This window comes from Macrobrachium rosenbergii, chromosome 9 (assembly GCF_040412425.1).
Source record: "Macrobrachium rosenbergii isolate ZJJX-2024 chromosome 9, ASM4041242v1, whole genome shotgun sequence".
In the NCBI taxonomy this organism is placed as follows: Eukaryota; Metazoa; Arthropoda; class Malacostraca; order Decapoda; family Palaemonidae; genus Macrobrachium; species Macrobrachium rosenbergii.
In genome coordinates this window covers 32,306,539-32,328,610 of record NC_089749.1, presented here as the reverse complement: position 1 = coordinate 32,328,610, position 22,072 = coordinate 32,306,539, and the positions used below count along the sequence as shown (strand labels likewise).

At 39.2% G+C, this 22,072-nt stretch overlaps 1 protein-coding gene across 1 annotated transcript in view; it reads left to right on the top strand.

Annotated features, from left to right (window-relative positions):
* The window catches only part of Su(fu) (suppressor of fused), a 67,164-nt gene that overhangs the window by 21,879 nt on the left and 23,213 nt on the right, over window positions 1-22,072 (top strand). The window contains exons 3-6 of the mRNA XM_067108871.1: window positions 9,401-9,579; window positions 10,186-10,414; window positions 12,364-12,526; window positions 20,355-20,524. Coding sequence (XP_066964972.1) covers window positions 9,401-9,579; window positions 10,186-10,414; window positions 12,364-12,526; window positions 20,355-20,524 — 741 coding nt within the window. The remainder of the gene's footprint in view (window positions 1-9,400; window positions 9,580-10,185; window positions 10,415-12,363; window positions 12,527-20,354; window positions 20,525-22,072) is intronic.

The following is a 22,072-nucleotide window of genomic DNA, read 5'->3' as shown; positions in this document are numbered from 1 at the left end:
ATAAGAGAATATTTCACCACTGTTGATATTTCGTCTCTCTCTCTCTCTCCCTCATACCCTATGCACATGACGGTGATTATCTTTTGGGTTGTAAAAATAAAGTGAGAAAATACCGTAAAAATATAAATGACAATAGCATAAATAAAAAATCATAGGCATAACAATGTGAAACAACCTCTGGCAAGTCAGATGTCTACGTAGCCTTCTTCACCCATCCAACACTGCATCCCCACCCCCTCCCAGCCAGAGAAACTGCTCCCCGGTTCCACCCACTTTCCAGGACAACTCCTTCTCAGAATTCCTCTACACAGGTGTACTGCCCCTCCTCTCCCATGGCACACCATCTGACCCACTTCCTTGGAAACTTCTTTAGGCCTCCCCCACCCCCTACAGTCCTTTCTCAGTCTGTCTGAGTGTAAGTGTTACCAACATTTTCTTGAGGCTGTGCAGCATTGCAACCATCAGAGAGCAGTTTTTAGAAGTTTTAAAAATTTATATGTATATATCTTTGGTCCCTGGTCCACATGTGTTGGATAATGTCAAGTTTCAGGTAATAACGATCTGGATAACTGAAGGATTACTGTAATTTGAGAGACTATCCTCCGCTTCAGGAGTAAGTCTCCTTTAAAATAGGTGACAGGTTTGTTTTTCTGTTGGAACAAGAAATCATAATTTGAAAGTATTTGTATTTTTTCCAAGGTATTCAAACCAGAACCCTTTATCATAATCCCACATTAGCCACCTCACATAATCTCTGATGCTGAAGGAAAAAGTGCTGGCTTATGGTAAGTGAGCGGAGGACACCCGCCACTTACTGGCCTGTCACCAGTTAAACAGTCTTCTGCCATTTCATACTTATACTGAGGAATACAGTAGGCTATATAAAAGACTTCAGGAAAGATACAAATTACTTGAAAATTTGAGAATTACCTTTAACACACAAACCTGAAGTCTCTTATAATCCCACCTTTAATAGCCCCTCATTTGTTCCCAGTTGCCAAAAGAAAAAGTGATGCTATTTACTGAGAAAGTGGGTTGGTCCTCTACCCCATCACTTGGCTACAGCTGCTTAGGGGCCTTGTTACCAAACCTCAGTGACTAGACCAGTGTTGTAGGGCTTTTTTTCAATACAGTACACTTTTGGAGATGAGTTGTCAGAGAACAGATTTAGAGGTTAATAAGAAAACTCACATATTGTCTATTTCTACTTTAATAACCTTAATATTACAGTGGTCTGAAGACCTTCAAAAAGAACCTTATAATTTTATTTAAATTTGCCACAGTTTATTAATTATCATCTTTCAATACTAACCATACTTATTTCATACCTACCACTGAAGTTTATCGAAACAATCTTCCTATACCCAACTTAGTCTAACTTAATACTACCGATAATCAAAATATTATCAACAAATCTCCAACTCTGGCGCATGTCCCAAAATAGTTCCTTAGCTTTCTCAGTACCTCGTCTCAGAGTAATCCAAAGAACAATCAAGAAAGTCAACACAATTTGGGGATCACCATGGAGTTTATTTTAGCTATGACATCCAAGCTGAGGGCAGAAATTACTTAGAATCTCTTAATGTAGTGTTTTCTACACAAAAGCACTTCACTCTTCTCTGATCCCCATCCCATTTGGGACAGAGGCTGTCTTAAGTAACTGCTGTATACCATGGAATGGAACATAAAATGGATTTGGTCTTACCAGCTGTTCGACTGATTTGTCAGTTGCCAATAGACTTATTCCAACTGCAGTTCCTGTTGGTAGATATCTATACCCGATGTTGCTTCTGATAAGGGAAGGATTCCAAACAGATGAAACCTACCACACATCAGGTGAATGGGAGCCACTCACTCTACCCTAACACTCAAGCAAACTGCAAGTAAAAAAGAGAAAAGAGACATGAATAATCATGCACCAACACAAAATAATTATAATAAAAAACAACAAACAATTGATTTAAAAAATGCAAGCCTCCTCTCACAAACCCAATTTTCCATACTACCACCACAGTGTACGCCAAAGGTATTCCGTATAAAAGACTTTGGATTTGTATTTGTTCATATACAATATACAACCGTTGATCCTTTACAATAGGAGTTACACTTTCAGTGAAGCTGGAACGGCCGTTTAACTTTTGAACAAGATGGTTAGGCAGTTAAATACTGTCCGGTTGGCGGGAGTCCCACCTGCATGGATGTAAACATGCCAATTTCCTTTCGGCCGTTGAGTGATTTGGATGTGTCTCCTCTCTCTGCCTAGCTTGCCGTTTTGCTGTTTTCTCAGTGGGCTCTTTCTGTTTTTTGTGATTTATTGCTTGATTGTGTGTTTGTTATTTCATCATTATGCAAACCCACAAACCATCTAAGCCCGGGCGGAAGGGTAGTGTCTTTCGTGTGTGCCCAGGTGTTGACGGTAAACTATGCACACACTTCTGCTCTCCTATTAGTGTTGACCCTCATATCTCTGCACTAGTTTCAGGAGACATGATTGCAATCCTAATTCAACTCTAGTGAGTGGTGTTCCTGGTCTCCAGTGCAGTGGGTGAAGTTTACCAGTAGGAGGCAGTACAAGAAGAGGGCTTCCAAAGCATCGTCCGGTGGTTACACGCTGCCAACTACGCCTTTGGTAGCTGACTTCTTTTTCGTTTCTGCCTCGCATGCCTGTCTACTTTAGGAGCAATCTCCCCCTCGTCGTCTTCATTTGAATCATCAGGTGAAGATCGGGGGTGGAGGGTTGGCTGGCGATCAGGACGACCTCGGTTTGGTGGTCCACTTGTTCTGAGGGGGGAAGCTTCTTCCTCGGGGCGAGAGGAGGTAACCTCCCCTAACCTGACTTTGTCTTCTTCAGGTCAGGTGGACAAATTCCGAGAGACTTGGGATCTCCATGGGTCTCTCAGGGGTTCCTCCAGTGCAAGGTCTGGTTGCACACCTCAGCTTACGGTGGCAACACACCCTCTGTCACTGCTACCACCACTACGGTGACAATGATGGCGTTTGCAAAGACAACCACCTCCATTTCCACGCACCTGACCCTGATGACCCCAGCTGTGATGGATCAGACTGCGCCACGTGCTCCTGCCCCAGGTTACGCAGTAACCCTACTGCCTGCTGTGCCTGCTGTTCCTGCTGCCTTGATGATCCTGCCACTACCGCCTGCATGGGCGACCAACTTTTGACTGCGATCCTGAAGAAGATATCCAGGAAGAAGTCGAAGAAGGGGTTTCGTAAGGTGTCATCGTCGTCTTCTTCATCTTCATCTTCTGCTACCTCCTTCCCTTCTTCTGACGCTCAACAGATGGAGAAGAAGGTTGCTTCTCCCAGCCTTAAGAATACCTGTCTCGGTGCTTTTAAGGGGCTGCTTCCTCCCACAGAGGTGGCAGTGGGATCTCTCGTTGGCTCTCCCCAGCCTGGAAAAGGGGGGGAAAAGGAAAGAAGAAGGGAGGACAATAGGGGCTGTGTTCCTCCAGCTGCTGCTATTGGTGGGGTTGCCTGTTGAGCCATTGTGCAACATGGCAGTGATATGGATCCGAGACCTGGGTAGTGAATGTCGTTTGGAAGGGCTATTTACTCCCCTTCGAGTCTCGACCACCCCTCACCAACAACCCGGTCCATCTCCTAACCTACGTACCTGGCTCACCGAAGGATCTCGCCCTCCAGGAAGAGATGCAAGTGATGCTGAAGAAAGGTGCTGTAGAAGTTGTGACAGATCAGTTCCCAGGATTTTACAGCCATATCTTTCTCATAGAGAAATCCTTGGAAGGTTGGAGACTAGTCATAGATCTTTGTCTCCCTTGAACTGATTCGTTCACCAGACTCGGTTCATTGTGGAATTGGAATGTACCTTGCTCACATCCATCAGGGAGACTGACTTCATGCTTACGGTGGACTTGAAAGATGCATATTTTCAAATACCCATCCATCTGTCCTCTTGCAAATACCTACACTTTATCCTCAAGGAAACAGTACTCCAGTTCAGGGTACTTTGCTTCGGCTGTCGACTGCTCCCCAGGTGTTCATGTTCATGTCTTAGCTTGGGCTCATTTACACAGGATGTCTGTTGAGGTATCTTAATGATTGGCTTGTTGTGGTGAGCTCTTGCTTGCAGTTGCTGCAGGACAGAGATTGACTCCTTGAATCTCAAGAAGTCCCATCTCATTCCCAAGCAGAGGATAAAGTGCCTGGGCATGCTGGTCGATATGGCAGCAGCAAGAGTCTTCCCCGCAGACTCGCATATCAGCAAGTTCAGGAAAACAGTGCAGTTGTTCCTGTCTCAACGGGAGCAACCAGTTCGGCAGTAGCAAATCGTTCTCGGTCACCTGTCGTCCTTGGAGAAGCTGGTCCCTCATGGGCGGCTTCACCCTCATTCTCTCCAGTGGAGTATGAAGGAGTTTTGGTCCCAGGCTCGAGATCCCCAGTCCTTTCCTATTCTCCTCTCAAGGGAAGTAAGACAGGACCTAGACAGGTGGATGGACGACAGGAACCTCTTAATAGGAGTAACTGCATACTCCCCCTCCTGACATGCTTCTTTTCTCAGACGCATTGAACGAGGGATGGGGTGCACACTTGGAAGAGTTGCTGGTTTCAGGTGTGTGGGACCAAAACGACAAGCACCTTCACCTCAACATTCTGGAACTCGAGGCACCCTTCCTGGCCCTCCCAAGAGTTTCAGGATCGAGTGATAGGACACTCAGTGGTGTTGATGATCGACAGCACCACAATAGTGGCATATGTCAACAAGCAAGGGGGTCTAGTATCCCTTCTACTACATCAGTTGACAATGCAGGTGCAGGAGTGGGCAGTAGCTCACTTGGTAGAGCTGTCAGCCAGATACATTCCAGGCAAGAGGAGTGTAGTGGCGGACAAGCTCAGCCACCAGAATCAAGTGATAAGGACAGAGTGGTCCCTTCACACATACATTACGGAAAGGCCGTTTGAGGTAACGGCCCCCCCCTTCCATCTGTCTGTTTGCCACCCAGCATGACAGAAAGCTCCATGTATTCTGCTCCATTGTACCAGACCCATGGGCCGCTGCAGAGGACACCTTTCGACACCCATGGGACAACGTTGACACCTACGCCTTCCCTCCGTTTTGTCTGATTCTCAAGGTAATCAACATAGTGTTGATCACCCCAAATCTCAGAATGACCCTGATGGCTCCCAAGAGTCCACATGCTGCTTGGTTTCCAGACCTGCTGACTCTACTTTCCGAGGCAAAGAGAGAGATTCTTCCCAGACACACCATCTGTTTCAACCACACGTAGAACAGTTCCATCAGGCAGTGTATTCCCTGTCTTTTCGTGTTTGGAGACTATCCAGCATCTCTTGTGAGCAAGAGGCTTTTCTCACCGCACAACAACGAAGATGTCTGGGTATCTCAGGCAGTCCTCTGCAGCGGTATACCTGGGAAAATGGGCGGTCTTCTGTGGTTGGTGTTGTAGACGGGGTCTCTCTCCGGTTGGAGTCATTATTCAGCAGATAGCATACTTCCTCGTCTTCCTTCGCTGAGAGGAGCTTCTCTCTGTCTCAGCTGTGAAAAGTTATAGGGCTGCCCTGGGCAAGTTCCATGCCTAAGAGGAGTGGACATCTCCTCCTCACTGGAGATTTCTTTGCCGATGAGAAGCTTCGAAAGATCTTGCCCACCCAGGGACCTCAGCCCACTGAGTGGGATGTGACTCTTGTTTTGAGGAGCTTGACTTGTGCACCGTATGACCCTATACGAGAGTTGTTAGACAGGGATCAGACCCTCAAGACGGTTTTCCTGCTAGTCTTGGCATCGGTGAAGAGAGTAGGTGAACTTCATGGACTTTCTTTCAACGTTAAAACACTCCAGGGGATGGGATCAGTTATGCTCAATTTTGTCCCAGAATTTGTAGCGAAGACTCAGAATCCATCGCCTCCCTGGATGACTTTGTTGCAGTGATCCAGACGAGATGCTATTATGTCCTGTTAGAGTGCTGCTGTGCTATCTTAAGAGAACTCGACATCTCCAGCATGAGTGTCGACGACTCTTTGTTAGCACTGGCTCGTCCAAGAACACAGTCTCTTTCTGGCTTCGTGAGACGATCAAAAGGGCGTCCTCTGATGCTAGGGAAGACGACACCAGTGAGTTCCTTCCAAGAGCTCAAGAAGTCCAGGGATATTGGTCCATCCCTCACTTTCCGGAAGAATCTGTCGGTTCCTCAGGTACTGAAGGCAGCAGTGTGGTCACGCCAGACCACCTTCACATCATTTTACCTTCGGGAGATTGCCCACAAGTCCTTGGACACCTTTTCGTTGGGTCCTGTGGTGGCTGCTCAACAAATTGTGTAGCTTACCCAGCTCATCTAAGAGGACAAGTTGCATCTTGCCTAAGGTGCTTGGTTGTGGAAGGAAGTCTGTATGTGAGTTACTGGCCTCCCTTCCTCTCCCTTCTTCATCATCCTTCATTTTATCGCTACAGGCAGAGAGAAGGATAACGAGCCATCACGTGCTGGAACTGGCAACCGATGCAGGTGAGTGTCACATCGAGCACCCATTCTGTTCTCTATGGTTAGACTTATAGAAGCATTTCTGCCCCGTTCTTTAGCAAGGGGAGAAAGGGGGCCCCCCTGACAATGAAACAAACCCAATATTTATATTTGTTTAATTTCTCCTACTCAAGGATCCTAGCCCTTTGTTTTTAACGATGTCACGTATTTCCCACTCATATGAAAAGTCCCAGAAGTCTGACAACTGAACATGCAGTTCTTACACATGTCAGAGTCATGGAACTCTTCCTCACTCTTTTTGACCAGGAAGAGAATCCAGGTGTGGCAAACTCCAGTCAGTTCAGAGACACTCAGATTCCTCCCTCCAAGAAGTAAGTCTTCCTAATGTAAAGGAGTGATGGTTTGTATATTGTTTAGGAACAAATGATAAATTTTTAAAGTAACTTGTATTTTTCCTAACTATACAAACCTTCAATCTGTTACCCGGGGTGAAAGGCAAATTGGAATGTTTACATCCGGGCGAGGGGGACTCCCACCAACCGGACAGTAGTTAACTGCCTAACCACCTTGTTCGAAACTTAAACGGCTGTTCCAACTTCGCTGAAAGTAATTCCTAATGTAATGGACCTCAGGTTTGTATAGTTAGGAAAAATACAAATTACTTAAGAAATTTGTCATATTAAGAAATTTCCAAATTACTGTTTTTATTATTGTTGAAAACACTCTGACCTCATAATAGATGGACCCAGATTTTAAATAGCAAAATTTTGAAACGAGATAAGCATAAATATAAAGTCCTTACTGACCAATAATACAGTATGTGGGCTTATAATTAGGACATGTTATTTACTGTATGCAGATTGGCTGTGCTGGTGGCATGTCCATGAGTTGATGACTTCGTTTTAGTTGGTTTGCTATGCATGTTTAACGCGGTAAATTAAAGTAGTGACTTAAGCTGATATATCATATTGATTAGTATTGTAGGTTTTTGGTTCATTTACTCTAAAAATACTGTACCTTTTTTTAAGTTCATTAATTGTAATATTTAATAGGCTTCTCTGTTGTTGACATACAAGCAAATTGAAAAATTTTGAAAAGGTTACCAAGTGATTTATGCAGAATTATTAGAAGTACAATTTAACATTTTATTGCATAGTAACACTGTAAAAACTCCACATGAACAAGACACATTTTATCACAGAGAATCTGAACACAATGAGAACAAATGGTGGGTGTGTCTTTGATTAAAACACTTTTGCTGTGCATAGTAAGACTTAGCCATAAGCCCTTGTAACATACAGCAGTTTTATTTTTACATGCTTTTATTTAACTTGACTTCTGCATCTGTCTGTTTGGGTCAAAGACTCCACATCTGTATGTTTGGGCCAAAACTTGTAACTCAATTTACAACCTGTTCCCTTCATTCGATGGACTTGAAATTTTGCTTGGTTACTCAGTCCCAGTTACAATACAACCTTACATGATCAGTAGGTCAGCAGTGACTTCTAGTGACCCTACAGTGACTTCTCCCAGTATCTTAGGATTAGTGTGAAACTTCGGATTTTTCATACCTTCTTTGACTCGGTAGAATATAAGTTAATAACTATGGATTTTTCAACCCTTCTTTGGCTCAACAGGATATACTGTAACATTCAATTTCTTTAGCTACTGTCATAGATAAGTTACAGTATCTGTCAAAACTAAGAAGTATTTTTTTTTTTAGACATCGGGATTATCTTAGAATTAATCATGTCTACAAAAATAAAAGTGTGGGAGCCAAACATGGAAGGAAATGCTACAAGAAATAAAAAAAATATATATTTCCTTTCTTGTAGCATTTCCTTCCATGATTGGTGCTTATGCTTTTATTTTTGTAAATATGATTAATTGTAAGAAAATCTTGGTGTCTCTCCAAAAATTATTTTTAATTTGCAATGAATTTTAATAAAGGCATGTTTAAAATTTTTTTTGATTCTTTATTAGCTAATACTGTAATGTCCTAAGTCAGTCATTTGAGATGAGTGGAAATACTGATAATTTTTATATAAATTCAAGTTACTACTTGTCCATTGACTTGTATACCATAGTCTACCAGGAAAGTATCTTTGACCATGTGTGTTTTTTGTTTTTTATGATATTTCTGGTCTTGTACTATTTTAACTAAGTACTGTATAATTTATGCACTTCACTCAGATGTCATGCATAGGAGTTCCAATTACTGTTTAGCAAAGACAACCTTTCTTTACGGTTAGTATAGGCCCATGAAAAACATAACTTTGGCCATTAGGATGCATACTCAATTTCTGTACCTTAAAAATTTGTGATTTTCATGAGAATTTGATCAAAGTTAGGTCTTGTGCCTGTAATATTTAATAAAGTCTGGGAGACATCTTGCTCTAGACAAGGAATCTTTTGGTGGTGGTAGTGGGGTGAGATTCCTCAGCCATATTGGAGGTTCGTGTTCCCTGCAAGCTCTGGTTTAAACCATAAGATTTTCTCGTAAGATTTTGCATTACACCCCATTTGTATATATGAAAACATCAGCATTTAGAATATATAAGTTTATATAACAGTTGTACAACAAATCTGTCCCCAAATATGTTCACTCATTGTAATACAATAATCTTTAAAGTTTTGGAATCTTGCCTTTGCTAGATTTTCTATGATTGAGATCAACAACAACAAAAAAGTCTTGATTTATATAGATAATTTTAAAATTCATTTGTGATGCACATTACATAGAGCAAATGATCTTTCTGAAGAAATCTGATGATTAAGTGGCACTTGAGATATTGAAAGAAACATGCTGTTCGAAAATTTTTGTAAGTCATGGTTAACTTGTTAAAGAAGCGTCTTTTATCTTGTTTAGCAAAATGTTGAAATGTTTTGAAGACTGGTATTTGACTAAAAAATGTTTTCCTTTATTCAAGTTTTGGATGCTCAGACCTCCATGGTGATGGTAGAGTTCATGAAGTAACAGGACCAGAAAATCCAAGTGGATTTGGCTTTGAACTAACAATGCGCCTCAAAAGAGAACCAGAAGAAAAAAGTCCTCCCACTTGGCCAGCAGCAATTATGCAAGCCCTTGCCAAGTATGTTTTTCAGTCTGGTAAGTGTTAGTCATTACTTTTCCGGTTCAGTGTAGTATGATTTAGAATTCTTTGCTGCCTTTTGGAAACTAGAGCGTACTCATGTCTGCATCAGCACCTGTCATTTAGCTTATTTGATTAGATTACAGTACAGTATCTTATGCTGGTGTAAAAAAAATTGACTATTTGTGAATGTAACTTTAGCATTATAATATAGAAGGTACAGAATGCAGCATAGCTTAAAAAGGGAGTGACTTGTAATGTTCGTGCTCTAACATTAGTATCAGGATGAATGAGGTAATTCCACTTTATAATAATTGAAACATAAATGGATGGGATTTGAAATTCCAAGCATTTCATGTGTGCTGATAAAAAAATTAGTGACATTTACTGCATCGTTTGGAAAGGATGCTATGTGAGGGGACTGGAATATTTTTCTTAATATTATACGAAAGTAGTTGGTACTGTATTGTGTGTGTGTTAAGACTGCAAATTGTGAAAGAAAAATACTGTAAGTTTATTATGAAATAAAGCTACAGTACATACTTATTTTCCTTATATGAGATGATATTGTAGGATTAATTTGAATCAACAACTACTACATTAGATATATTTTTACCAAACAGAATCTACATTATGTGTGGGTGACCATGTTTCCTGGCACTGTCCTCTTGACAATAGTGAATCACGCGTCCAGCATATGTTAATGGGTGAGGATCCTGAATTGGGTAATGTGGAAACACCCAATGGACCTGTCCAATTTGTACAAATAGTTGGAGTAACAACAGAAGAACTGAGAGCAGCTCAACACTGGAATGGGCTAGGGGTCATAGATATCATCAAGAGAATGCCTGGGTGAGTATATATTTTGTATGATTCCTCAGATGGCATTAGTAGTAGTAGCTGCTGTAGCATAAGTGGAACTGTAGTAGGAATACCTAATTTTTTAAGACCACTGAGCTAACATTATTACCCATGAAAGGGCAGTTAAGAATTTCAAGTCAGTGCTTTGGTTACACTATTTCTTATTAACTTAGTAGGGCTGACCCAATGGGTTTGCTCTTATTAAATGTACAGTAGAACCCCAGTCCTCGACTGTACTAGAACTCGAAATAATCGGATATCAACACGAAATGTTGAGTAAATTTTGCGTCGGAGCTCAAACAACAAACCAGAATCCGACCCAATGAATCATATGATGTTTGTAGAAAAAGTTTCGCGACTGCCGCTAGTTGGCGTTGTTGGTGGCGTTCTTCCCATGTTTATTTAAAAGCATTTAAAGCCCACACATGCTGCTGTTGCTGCTGTTGAAAAACAAGCCATATTATCACATTAAATTAATAATACAGTATTTATAAACCGAATTACTGCATGTCGTTATCATAAAATTAAAAAAATTTCCGAAATTACGCCGAACTCGGCAGCTTGTGGCAGATATAAACAAACCATAGCGCCGCCCTGGTGGTGTATCGCGGTACTAATTACATAAACATTTTGTTTATATCTGCCACAAGCTGCCGAAATTCGACGTAATTCGAAATTTTTCTTAATTTTATGATAACAGACATGCAGTAATTTGGTTTATAAATACTGTATTATTAATTTAATGTGATAATATTGATTATTTTTCAATGTTATCATTATTAACAACAGTTTTCATGTGTACCTGTTACAGTACATTCTGGTAGTGCCTATAACCTAGCCTATGGTATATCATCGGTAATACGGCCGCATTGGTCATAGGCCAACTTTTTTGATACAGTATGCATTTAAAAATGTAAAAAGTGCTTCTGATACGGTAAGTTATTCAACTCTGAACCTATTTAATTGTAATTTGTGTAAAGTTTTGTATAAAAAGGCAAGGTTGGGGTAATGACTGGTGGTCAGGAATGGATTAATCCATTTTCAGTTATTTCTTATGGGAGAAATTAACTCAGAATTTGACAAAATCAAATCTCGACACTTCTTCTGGAACGAATTAGCGTCGAGAACCAAGGTTCTACTGTATAATGATTGAATAATTTGAAAATGTGTAGGATACTGAAAAATTCCATTATAGGTTTTATTTTCAAAACTTGATTTACATATACTAAATAAGGAAGAATAAGTTTGATTAGGTGAAGCATGAAGTCAAAAAATTATTTTCTTCAAATAATTTCAACAATTGACATATAACAGAGTTTATCTTTGTCCTCTTTCTGTAAATATACAGCTATAGTATAGTACTGGTTAAGTTTGGTTACTTTTATATTTTTAATTTTTTGTACTTTTGAAATCAGACTTTTTTTAACAATGGTAGTGGGGATATAGCATCAGTTTACCACATTCAAGCTCTTCCTTAATGTACTTCAAGACTGGGACAAGCATTTTCCTTAACATATTGATACTGCAACCTCTTGATATTGTAGATTTGTGGAGCCAAGCTGTACCATGATTAAAATTCCTTTAACAGGTAATCATTAAATTAGGCAAATATTTTATGTGCCTTAGGAAGACTAATTCTTTGATATTTGTGAACTGTTTAAGCTATACTGGACAGTTCACTGTTATCAAGATAATTCATGTTTGAAATTAATAATTTGAGGTGAAAAAGTGCACATGGACTTCCAGGCTTTTTCTCCTTTGATCACTCTAAGAACTAACATATGAGGAACCCTCAGTTCCTCCCACATTAAGCTTTGTACAGTACAGTATATACTTTTTTGAATATTTGAATGTTTTTTATTAGATCTTTGAAGATATTATTCAGAATTCCTTATTTTGTTTAGTTTTTGAATGTTATGTCATGCTGTATTCTTTCACAGTGCAGGAGGGCCATGGATGGTTACTGATATGCGTAGAGGTGAAAGTATTTATGAATTAGAACCCTCTGTTGCTGAGGAGATAGAATCTGGCATAGAAAGTGAAGGTTCCAATTTGTCTGGCGTATCTGCAAGAATTGCTTGGGCTGAAGGAGAACATGAAACAGTAAGTTTTGCTTCTTTAGAACAGCTGCTGTGAAATGCTTTACTGATAGGTCTTTTGCTATGATAGTTTAGTATGCAATGCAAGTTATACATACTGTTTAGTTGATATATAAATTGAAATGTGTTTACTCTTGATAGAGATAAACTGATGTAAAGTAGCCATGTTAAATATTTTGTATTTTCCTTTTATAGTTTGCTTGGCAAAAGACCATTGGCCTATAACTAAGATGAGGAAAAATTTTTGGTAAGTTCCAAATTTATAGTAATTCAAGCTTCAAAGCATATTTTTGATGTTTGAAAATTATAATAAAGGTACTGATAACTAATTCATATGCTATATACTACCATTTAATCATGTTCAGATTGAATACATCTTGCTTATGAACTGAAGCTTTTTCCAGTACTTCAGAAAGACCATACCACTTAATATAGTTCATTTCATGGTTAGTTATCCTACAAGTACTGTACTGAATTTTGAAGTGAGACTTGGGGTACAAGTTTTCTACACATTTGGTGAGCACGACTATTTTTTATATGATTTGCCCGTCAATGCTAGGTTGCACCTAGCTATGCCACTTAATTTTAGTTTTGATTCTTGGTGAATGAAAGTTATGAGACTTGGAGTTTGATATTTTTTTCTTTTACCATAATTGTCTTGAATTTTGGTTTGAGGGGTTTCTACCATTATGTAATGTGAATGTATTTAGAGTAATGAATTTGTATGTAACAAGAAAATTAAAATTTCTACAAAGGATGTAAAAAACCTACATGTATGTAGCAAATAGTCCCAACACTTCAGTCCCTTTTCAGAAAAAGAGAACAAGTGAGTTGTAACTCCACAAGGGTGACCCATTGTCTGCAGCAATAGCTTTGACCATTGTTTTGTGTGCCAGTTTCTGTTAACTGGCCATTATGATAAATCACAGGTGGCTTTTAGCTTTTGCACATGTTATTTCAGATGTTTATTTATTCCTGGCATTCATTTGCCTTTTCAGCTTAGTAACTGGAGAATTGAGCAAGAAGTGGCAATTGAAGTTTTCTTCTTCATTTTCAAAGACTGAGTGGAAGAGTTAAGATCATGAAGTTAGCCCCAACCCGCTTTTTTTTGTGAGAGTCTCTATTCTGGCATAAGTTTTTCATTTTTACATTCAGTAATTTCCTTCTAATTGTTGTTTACTAGAGATCGGGAATTGTTCTTTTTAGAGCATCATGTTTGATATTTTGTTTTGTTGTACTGTATTTGGACATTCACTCATCATTCTGAATTTGACCTCTTGGTGTGTAATGAGGAAGAGGCCCTTTTATACACACTGAGAGTGATAAAGATTTACTTGAGTAGATTAAAGCCTATTGGAGGCAAAGCTAATTATTTGTTTTGGTTTAACAGCCCTGTGTCTAAAAAATACAAGTATATAGCCCACATGATTCAATCCCTGTATACAGTGTACGTCAAGCTTTAGAAAAAACTAAAGAAATTTGTCATTCTCCATTTTCAGTTCACACAGTTGTAACATTTTTAGAGAGCTGTAATTTAATACAGTAATCGCTCAGTATCCGACTTGCCATTATCCAAAATACCTGGACGAGGGATCAGGCCCCAAAGATATAAATTTTAAAAAATTTTAAAAAACTCCCCTCTGATGGTTGGCAGTGCTGTGCAGCCTCAAGAAAATGTTGGTAACACTGCCTACAATCAGACTGACTGGGAAAGGGTTTTGGGGGATGGGGGAAGCCTTGAGAAGATTCCTTGGTTGGGATAGGAGGTCGGATGGCTTGCCACCATTGAAGAATAGGGGCAGTAAAGCTGTGTAGAGGAAGGCTCAGAGAAGGGGGTTTGTTTGGAAGGTGGGTGGAGCTGGGAAGCAGTTTCTATGGCTGGGAGCAGGTGGGGATGCAGTGTTGGTTGGGTGAAGAGGGTTAGGTAGACATGACTCAGATTGATAGAGCTTGTTTGGTTTTGTGTTTTTATGTTTATGATACAGTAATTTGCATTTTATTAAAGGATATATACAGTACTGAGATAAGGTAGGTGGGTACAAAGAGAGTGTTCTTCGTTGGAGGGGTGGATAGAGCTGTTGCCTGGCACGCTGTTAGACCAGTGTTCGACTCTCCTACCCGGCTAATGAAGAATTAGAGGAATTTATTTCTGGTGATAGAAATTCATTTCTTGTCATAATGTGGTTTGGATCCCACAATAAGCTGTGGGTCCCATTGCTAGGTAACCAGTTGGTTCTTAGCCATGTAAAATAAATCTAATCCTTCAGGCCAGCCCTAGGAGAGCTGTTAATCAGCTCAGTGGTCTGGTTAAACTAAGATATACTTAGGTACAGAGAGAGAGTTCTTCATTGGAGGGGTGGGTAGAGCTCTCGGCTAGCACGCTGTTGGCCCAGCATTCGACTCTCTGACTGGCCAATGAAGAATCAGAGGAATTTATTTCTGGTGATAGAAATTCATTTCTCGTCATAATGTGGTTCGGATTCCACAATAAGCTGTAGATCCCGTTGCTAAGTAACCAGTTGGTTCTTAGCCACGTAAAATAAATCTAATCCTTCGGGCCAGCCCTAGGAGAGCTGTTTGTCAGCTCGGTGGTCTGGTTAAATTAAGGTATACTGTACTTAACTTAGGTACAGAGAGAGAGAGAGAGAGAAACAAACAAACAGAACCATGGTATGTTTGCATCAAAGTACAGTAGGACACGCTCCTTCACTTTTTATTAATATTTTATGCTACAGTACTCTCGTTTATATTTTTACTGTATTTTTTCATTATTTATTTTTTCAAAGCAAAAGATGAACGTAATCATGTTCGTAAGCTATGTTTATGTTGAAGTCTAAGCACAGTAACACACATCCTTTACTTTTCTATTGAAATTTCATGCCACAGTATTCTTGTTTATATTTTTACTGTGCTTTCTTATTTTTTATTCTTTCAAACCAAAAGATAAATGCAATCATGTGCTTAGGGTACGTACGTATGCGCACACTCATTCCATGCTGTTGGTGAACTTGGTACAGCCTGTTTGGTTTTGTGTTACCTACATATGAAATTCGCATTTTAAATATTTTTACGGTGATTAGAGATGAACCATCAACAGTGATAAAATATTCTCTTGTGTACTGTTATAATATGTGTGATTATCATACTTAAAAGTTAACTAAACTTGTAATAAAAACATTACAGTAAATCAAACAAAGCAAAACAAAGAAGTAACACGTACGTATGTACGCATTCATTCAGTGGCGTTGTAAACTTCCTGGAGTTTTAGTTTTGTGATTTTATGTTATGATATAGTAATTCATATTTCATTAAAGGATAAGTACACAGAGAGAGGGGAGGGGGGCAGGGGAGGGGACTGAAGTATGTTTACATTGGCAAACAAATGAATCGGGAAACAGCTGTTTTGCAATTTTTGAGGGATAGTATTTTAACATAAAGGATGTTAGTTCATCTTTGTGTACCTGTTTTATATTTATGCAAAAAAATAAAAATGATACAGTAATTCCATTAATACATTCATTTCTTTTAGGAAGTAAAATATATTTTTCTAATTCTTTCAGTAGTAGGCTCAATCAGTTTTGTTGGGTCTATTGTTTTTTTTTATATATATAATACGATGATAATATATTAGTATACAGTAATAATTATACAGTATAATTCTGTAAGTAAAATAAGGTATATTACCAATACCTTTATCTTTACCCTTAGAGGACAGGCTAAATATATATTAAGCACACCCCCAGACCAGGCAAACTTTAAGGTTGGTCATTTTAAGAAAAAACGTGAGTGGACAGAGGAAGGTATGCAAATGCACATGGTGTAAGGAAAAATTATAAATTTTTCTGTACCTTCCAGGGGAAGTTGAAAGTGAATATTTACAACCCTGTGTGGGGCCTCTTTTCCAAGAGTCTCGTAAAAATATGCTGATTTTACCAAGTTATACGTGTTTTTTCTAATTATTTTATTTTATTTTGAAAAATTATAAGTACAGCTTACACAATATCATAACAGATAAAAACCAAAATCAGTAACAAATTCTGAGTATGTATATTGTAAAATATTTATGATATTTACTGAGAAGGGGAGAAGCAGTACCTTTTTGTGAAGTATACATATTTTTTCTAATATTTCTTTGCACTTTACTTTGCAAAATTACAATTATAGCTGAACTACTGTCATAAAAGATAAGAACTAAAACCAACAGTAATGCCTGGGTATATTTATGAGCAAATGAATAAAAAGATATCCTGGGGCTAGGGAGAGGCAGCACATCCCTCCTTGAAATCATAAGGAACACTGATCCACGTCTCTCCTGTACTGAGCTACTATAGTTGCCATATGTCATTTGTGGCCCATTGAAGTGATATGAACATTTTTCCCGCTGAATTCATCCAAACTGTATGGCGCCCAATATTAGTACTCATAAGAGTTAACCCGGTGTTCGCTCAAAATGTTGTTCAAGTTCATCATATGATCATGCTCGTCCAGTAAAGGTTAAATACAGCTGTAATAGCCTATTTGACTTTTGAAAATGGGTACTATGAGGGTAACACCTGGGCTAGCCTAGGTCTATAGTTCACGCACAGCCTACACATTTTACCCTGTGTATGGTAATACAGTATGGTAACAAGTGATAAGGAAGTTGCTGTATAAATATGCATTAATGGTCATAAAACCATGGTAGGCTGTGGGTAACCACAGGTAGGATACCTGCCTACTGAACTGTGTGATTTACCAGAGAGAGAAAAAGAAAGGGTTGCAGTTTTTTCAAAGTGTATTTATACAGTATATTTTGTTACAAATATTGGGAAAAAGGTAGATAATTGCCTTTTGCATTAAGTTTTCAGTTTAAAGTGTGACGGTTGTTGTTTATAAGCATACTGGGTGTTTACAATTATGTGGTATTGACAAGGTTAGGTGAGGAAGGGTACAAAGTTGCCCTTGAAAACCCCATAGATTTTTTTACCACCCATTATTCAGACTTTGCCCTTATCCAACAGACCCTAGGCTCCATTAATCTGGATAACTGAAGGATTACTGTAAATTAAATAAAATCTAACCATACCAATAATGAAGACTAGTCCTTTCGGCTAGCCCATGAGAGCTCAGTAAATGAGCTCAGTGATCTGGTTAAACTACTAAATAATAATTACTGTTCTTACAGAGGAAAGTAAGACATTGGCTAGGGGCAAAGAGAACAATTCTAAGCATATTCTTTCCCTATTACTCTTTCTCCTCCTCTTCGTCTAGCTCTTCGTCTTCTCTTCCATATGAGGAAGAATAGTAGTCATAGAAGACCTCTCACAAGAAATCCCATAGGATGTCTAGTGAGTGCTTTTCCCTGGCCTGGGGAAGTGATGGTTTTTTGTGTACCTCTGGGTTCTATTTCCACCATAGTTTGTGTGTGTGTGGTGATCCCTGGAAAGTACATCTGCAACAGGGTGTTCATGCACTACAGTTCTCTTATGTATAGTAGCCATGAGCACTGTAACATTCTGTGTATAAACTTGGGGTGTTGCCATGTTTGTTCAGAATGCCCAGTTTACATGTACATGATTCCTGGATCATGCATGTGCAATGTTATTCACATTATTGATATGGTGAACAGTTCAGATATTCCCAGTTCGTCCAAGCTGTGGAGGTCAAACATATTACAGTACGTGTGAATTCTCATCTAGGTTCTAGTTAGACTTTGACTGATCATATGGAAGTTGACAGGATATAACGACATTTTGAATGGTAATAGAAATATCTACGGAGTTGTGAATCAGAATATTGGGTGTTACAGCTACCTGGAACCATTTTCTGGGATGGGAGGGCCAGTTGTTCATTTCCACAGTCTTGGTGTGTGAGCTTCTTTTTTGCAAGTGAATCCAACTCTTGTATTAGAGAAAAGGTAAAACTTGAGGGCTTTCCTTTGGTCAGAACAAAATTGTTTGGCTCTCTGCAAACTTAGTGATCGTGTGGAAGTAACCCCTACTCCTTTGTGTAACCCTTTGTCAGTAGAGCATACTGTAGGGTTCACTTCAAAGGTGAGACAGTTATTCCAGCTGCTGTGTTAGTTGTGTGCATGTGGTGTCTTTGATGAGGTTGGTAGTGTCATCTGTGAATCTGAGGGTTCCCAGCTATCCAGCAATTGGTCAAACTACTTTCCTGTTGTTGACACTCCAGGAGAGCTCAGTTTGCCAGAAGATGCTTAGTCTACTCATGTTTTTGCTTGTCTCTTGACTAGTTTTGTCTGTAAGTAGTTGTGGCAGAACAGACCAATCTCTGGTTCTTCTTGAGTAATCCAAAAAGTAAGTTGAGCCAGTGTGGAGATGAAACGCTTTGAGAACCAGGATAGCTTGTTCCACATTGTGGGGCATCTAAGGGAACTGTGGCTTCAGGGTTGGCCATGCCTTCTGTATGCAGCGTCATTGTGTTAAGGATTTATGTTAATATAATACACCTAAATATTAGTTAAAAATATGTGAAGCAGAAACCCACTTGTGGCTACATGAAAAATGAAAGAGCATTCTTGTATTTATAAGAATTTGTAACAGTTACTGTTCTGGGTAAAAAGAAAGCGAAGTATGTCCATCTTATTTTATTTAATGTTTCCTTTCATATTTGCTTTACTGAAGAACAATTTTCTGATATATTAGGTCAAAAGTAGAAACAAATATTATAGTAATTGTTCACCTAATCGATTACAGGAAAAGAAATCAGTTATATATTGGTTATACTGTATATTGAGGCTTGAACTAATTATAAGTAATGAGTTGGTGGGAAACAAAATTATTTGTTGATAAAATTTCTTCATACAAACCTGGTAGTTACAACACATGTTCCAACCTCCCACCCCTGCTAATTTTTTACAAGCCCAAGAATAATCCTGTCTGTAAAGATCTGTCCTCTCATACAGAGTGCCAGCCAACATCTCTTTTTTCAGTATCTTTGAACAGGGACTGAAGCATCTAGGGCATTGTGTGGCAACCAAGAGGGCTAATAATAAGTATAAGAAAATCTATTTTAGTTTTAAAAACTTTAGTTTTTAAGGTGTTTCATGTTCTCACAGTTTTCTTATATGTTGATATAAGGTAATAATGCTATATTGTAAAGAAATATTTGCCTTTCAGAATGTTTTGGGTCCCAAAAAAATATGGGGTTATGGAAAGTGTGGCTGACTAGCTAACTTGCCTGACTTGGAAAGATCAATATGATTCAAAATTTATACATTTAAATCATATATTTTTATTTTCTCTCCAGTTTTGTTTGCTCAGTCATCACAACTACAATACAATACAGTATATTATTATTTTACATGTATTTATTGGCTGAGTGTTATTAAAAGTAGGAAGGTAAACAGGAAGGTCATAAACAATGTCTTATTCCAAGGCAAAAGTTTTTGTTGCTTCTTTTAATTAGGTAGAAATGAAATTTGATGATTATTCAGAGGTTTACCACTACTTAAAAGATCTTTGTTAATGCTATTGCTCTTTGTTCGCTCTCTCTCTATGTTTGACCATCTGCTGTTGTGAGGCTTGAAAGTGTCAGTCTGGTGAACAGTTAAGCTTTCATATCTCATTCTGTTTATATAAAGCATGTTTTGGGTGTGTGAATCTTTTTACTTTATTTTTTCAAGTGCTGGATGTACTTTTAAAAGTCATTTTAGAGTTTTACATTTTGTAGAATTGTGTAAATCTGTGCTGCTTCCTTTGACTTACACACCACCTGCTTCCTGTTCTCTCTCTCTCTCTCTCTCTCTCTCTCTCTCTCTCTCTCTCTCTCTCTCTCTCTCTAGCTCTCAAGCTCTAAATTTAAATTTATCTCTAGTCTCTGTTTCTTGGCAGGCTCCAACTGTATCCCAGGCACCCCCGCTCAGAGAATTAGAAAGTGACCCCTCCGTCAGGGTGACGCATGATGAAAGCGAGCAAATTAAAAGTACCTTACAAAAGGGTCTTTTGCAAGGGGCAAGCAAAACAGCTATTAGTCGAGGGCCACAGGATAACAAGGATGCTAGGTATGCAGGTATATTTATAGATATGTAAATACTAAGTTTTCTTCAATAAAAAAGTTTGTATGCAAACCCATTCATATTAAAACAGTATTTAACTGTCCTGGATGCATCCAAGTGCACAAAGCAAAAAATTCAAAAGAACCATTCTGCCATACATGTTCAGTCAACTCTTGTTATCAATGCTCCTTTTCTAATACCCTGTAGAGAGGTAGTGCTGACAGTGCACCTCATGTGGTGCACTGTAGGCATTTCTTAAGGTTCTTTGCAGCATCCCTTCAGCCCCTAGCTGCAACCCCTTACATTCCTTTTACTGTACCTCTGCTCATATTCTCTTTCTTCCATCTTACTTTCCACCCACTCAATAATTGATTCGTAGTGCACCTGAGAGGTATCTTCCTGTTATATCTTTCAGACCTTTTTACTGTGAATTTCCTTTTCAGCACTTGGCCTTTGGCCTAAATTCCATATTCAGTTCTGCTCTTTTCTAATCTCTAAGTGAGGGGAGAGAGAGAGGTTGCCAAGGTTAATGAATGGGATTGTATAAAAACTTGTTTTATATAAGTGTCTTACTAATCAATTACATAGCCACTAGCTTCCTACCACGACAGTCCAAAAATTCAAATTTCACGGTGGCACCACCATCACTAGTGTAGGTGACAGGGTCCTGCCAACTATTGGGACTGACAGGTACAACTCAGCAGGAAACTACAATTCGTTTTCTGCCAGCTCCCGATTAACATCGGTGGTTTTTGTGCAGTCCTTTTTCATCATTTTTTGGATTTTTTGTTCCAGTATTGAAGTATTTGAATTTTGTGTGGCCTTTTTTCTGATTAGCGATTTGTTAGCTTTGGTTAACATAATTCCTAATTATGATGTCAGATTCTAGTTTTTCTAGTGTTCAGTTTTGTACCGAGGGTTGCAAGACTAGATTAGCTAAAGTGACTTAGGATTCTCAAACTAAGTGCATCAAATGTAGAGTGCAGGAATGTAATAGGGAGGTTACATGTCCTGAGTGCCAGGAGTGGGATGAACATCAATGGAAGGTTTTTAGATCTCATTCAGATAAGCTTGATAGAGATAGAAAGAGGAAGGTGGCTCTTAGAGCCAAAAATAGAGCTAGTATAGAGGCTATCCCTTTGCCTTCAGTGGTCGAGGGTAGCGCTATTTCTTCTCTTATCCCTTTTATGTCTCCCGTCCTTAGCCCTCCTGCTGTCTTATCACATAATCCTTTACCAAGTTCCCATGCTTCTGATCTCAACACCATTGCCAGTCTCGAATCTAGGTTCGCTAAAAAAGTTGAGTTCCTGGCCAATATGGCAATGGAGCTAGGCATGTCTTTCAAAGCTTTTGTAGACAAAGCGTCAAGTGCAAGTGTATTGCAAAGTGAGAGGGTTGTGCATTCTGAGGAGGTGGCTGTTCATCCTACCAGTGCTCCTTGACAAAGGTCCCTGTCCCACTTCCCCGCACTGGGGAGAAGACATACTAGAGGTCGAAGGGAGGCTGGTAGGGTTTGCCCACGGGCAGTTGCCCCCTCAGTTGAGCCTGTTGCCC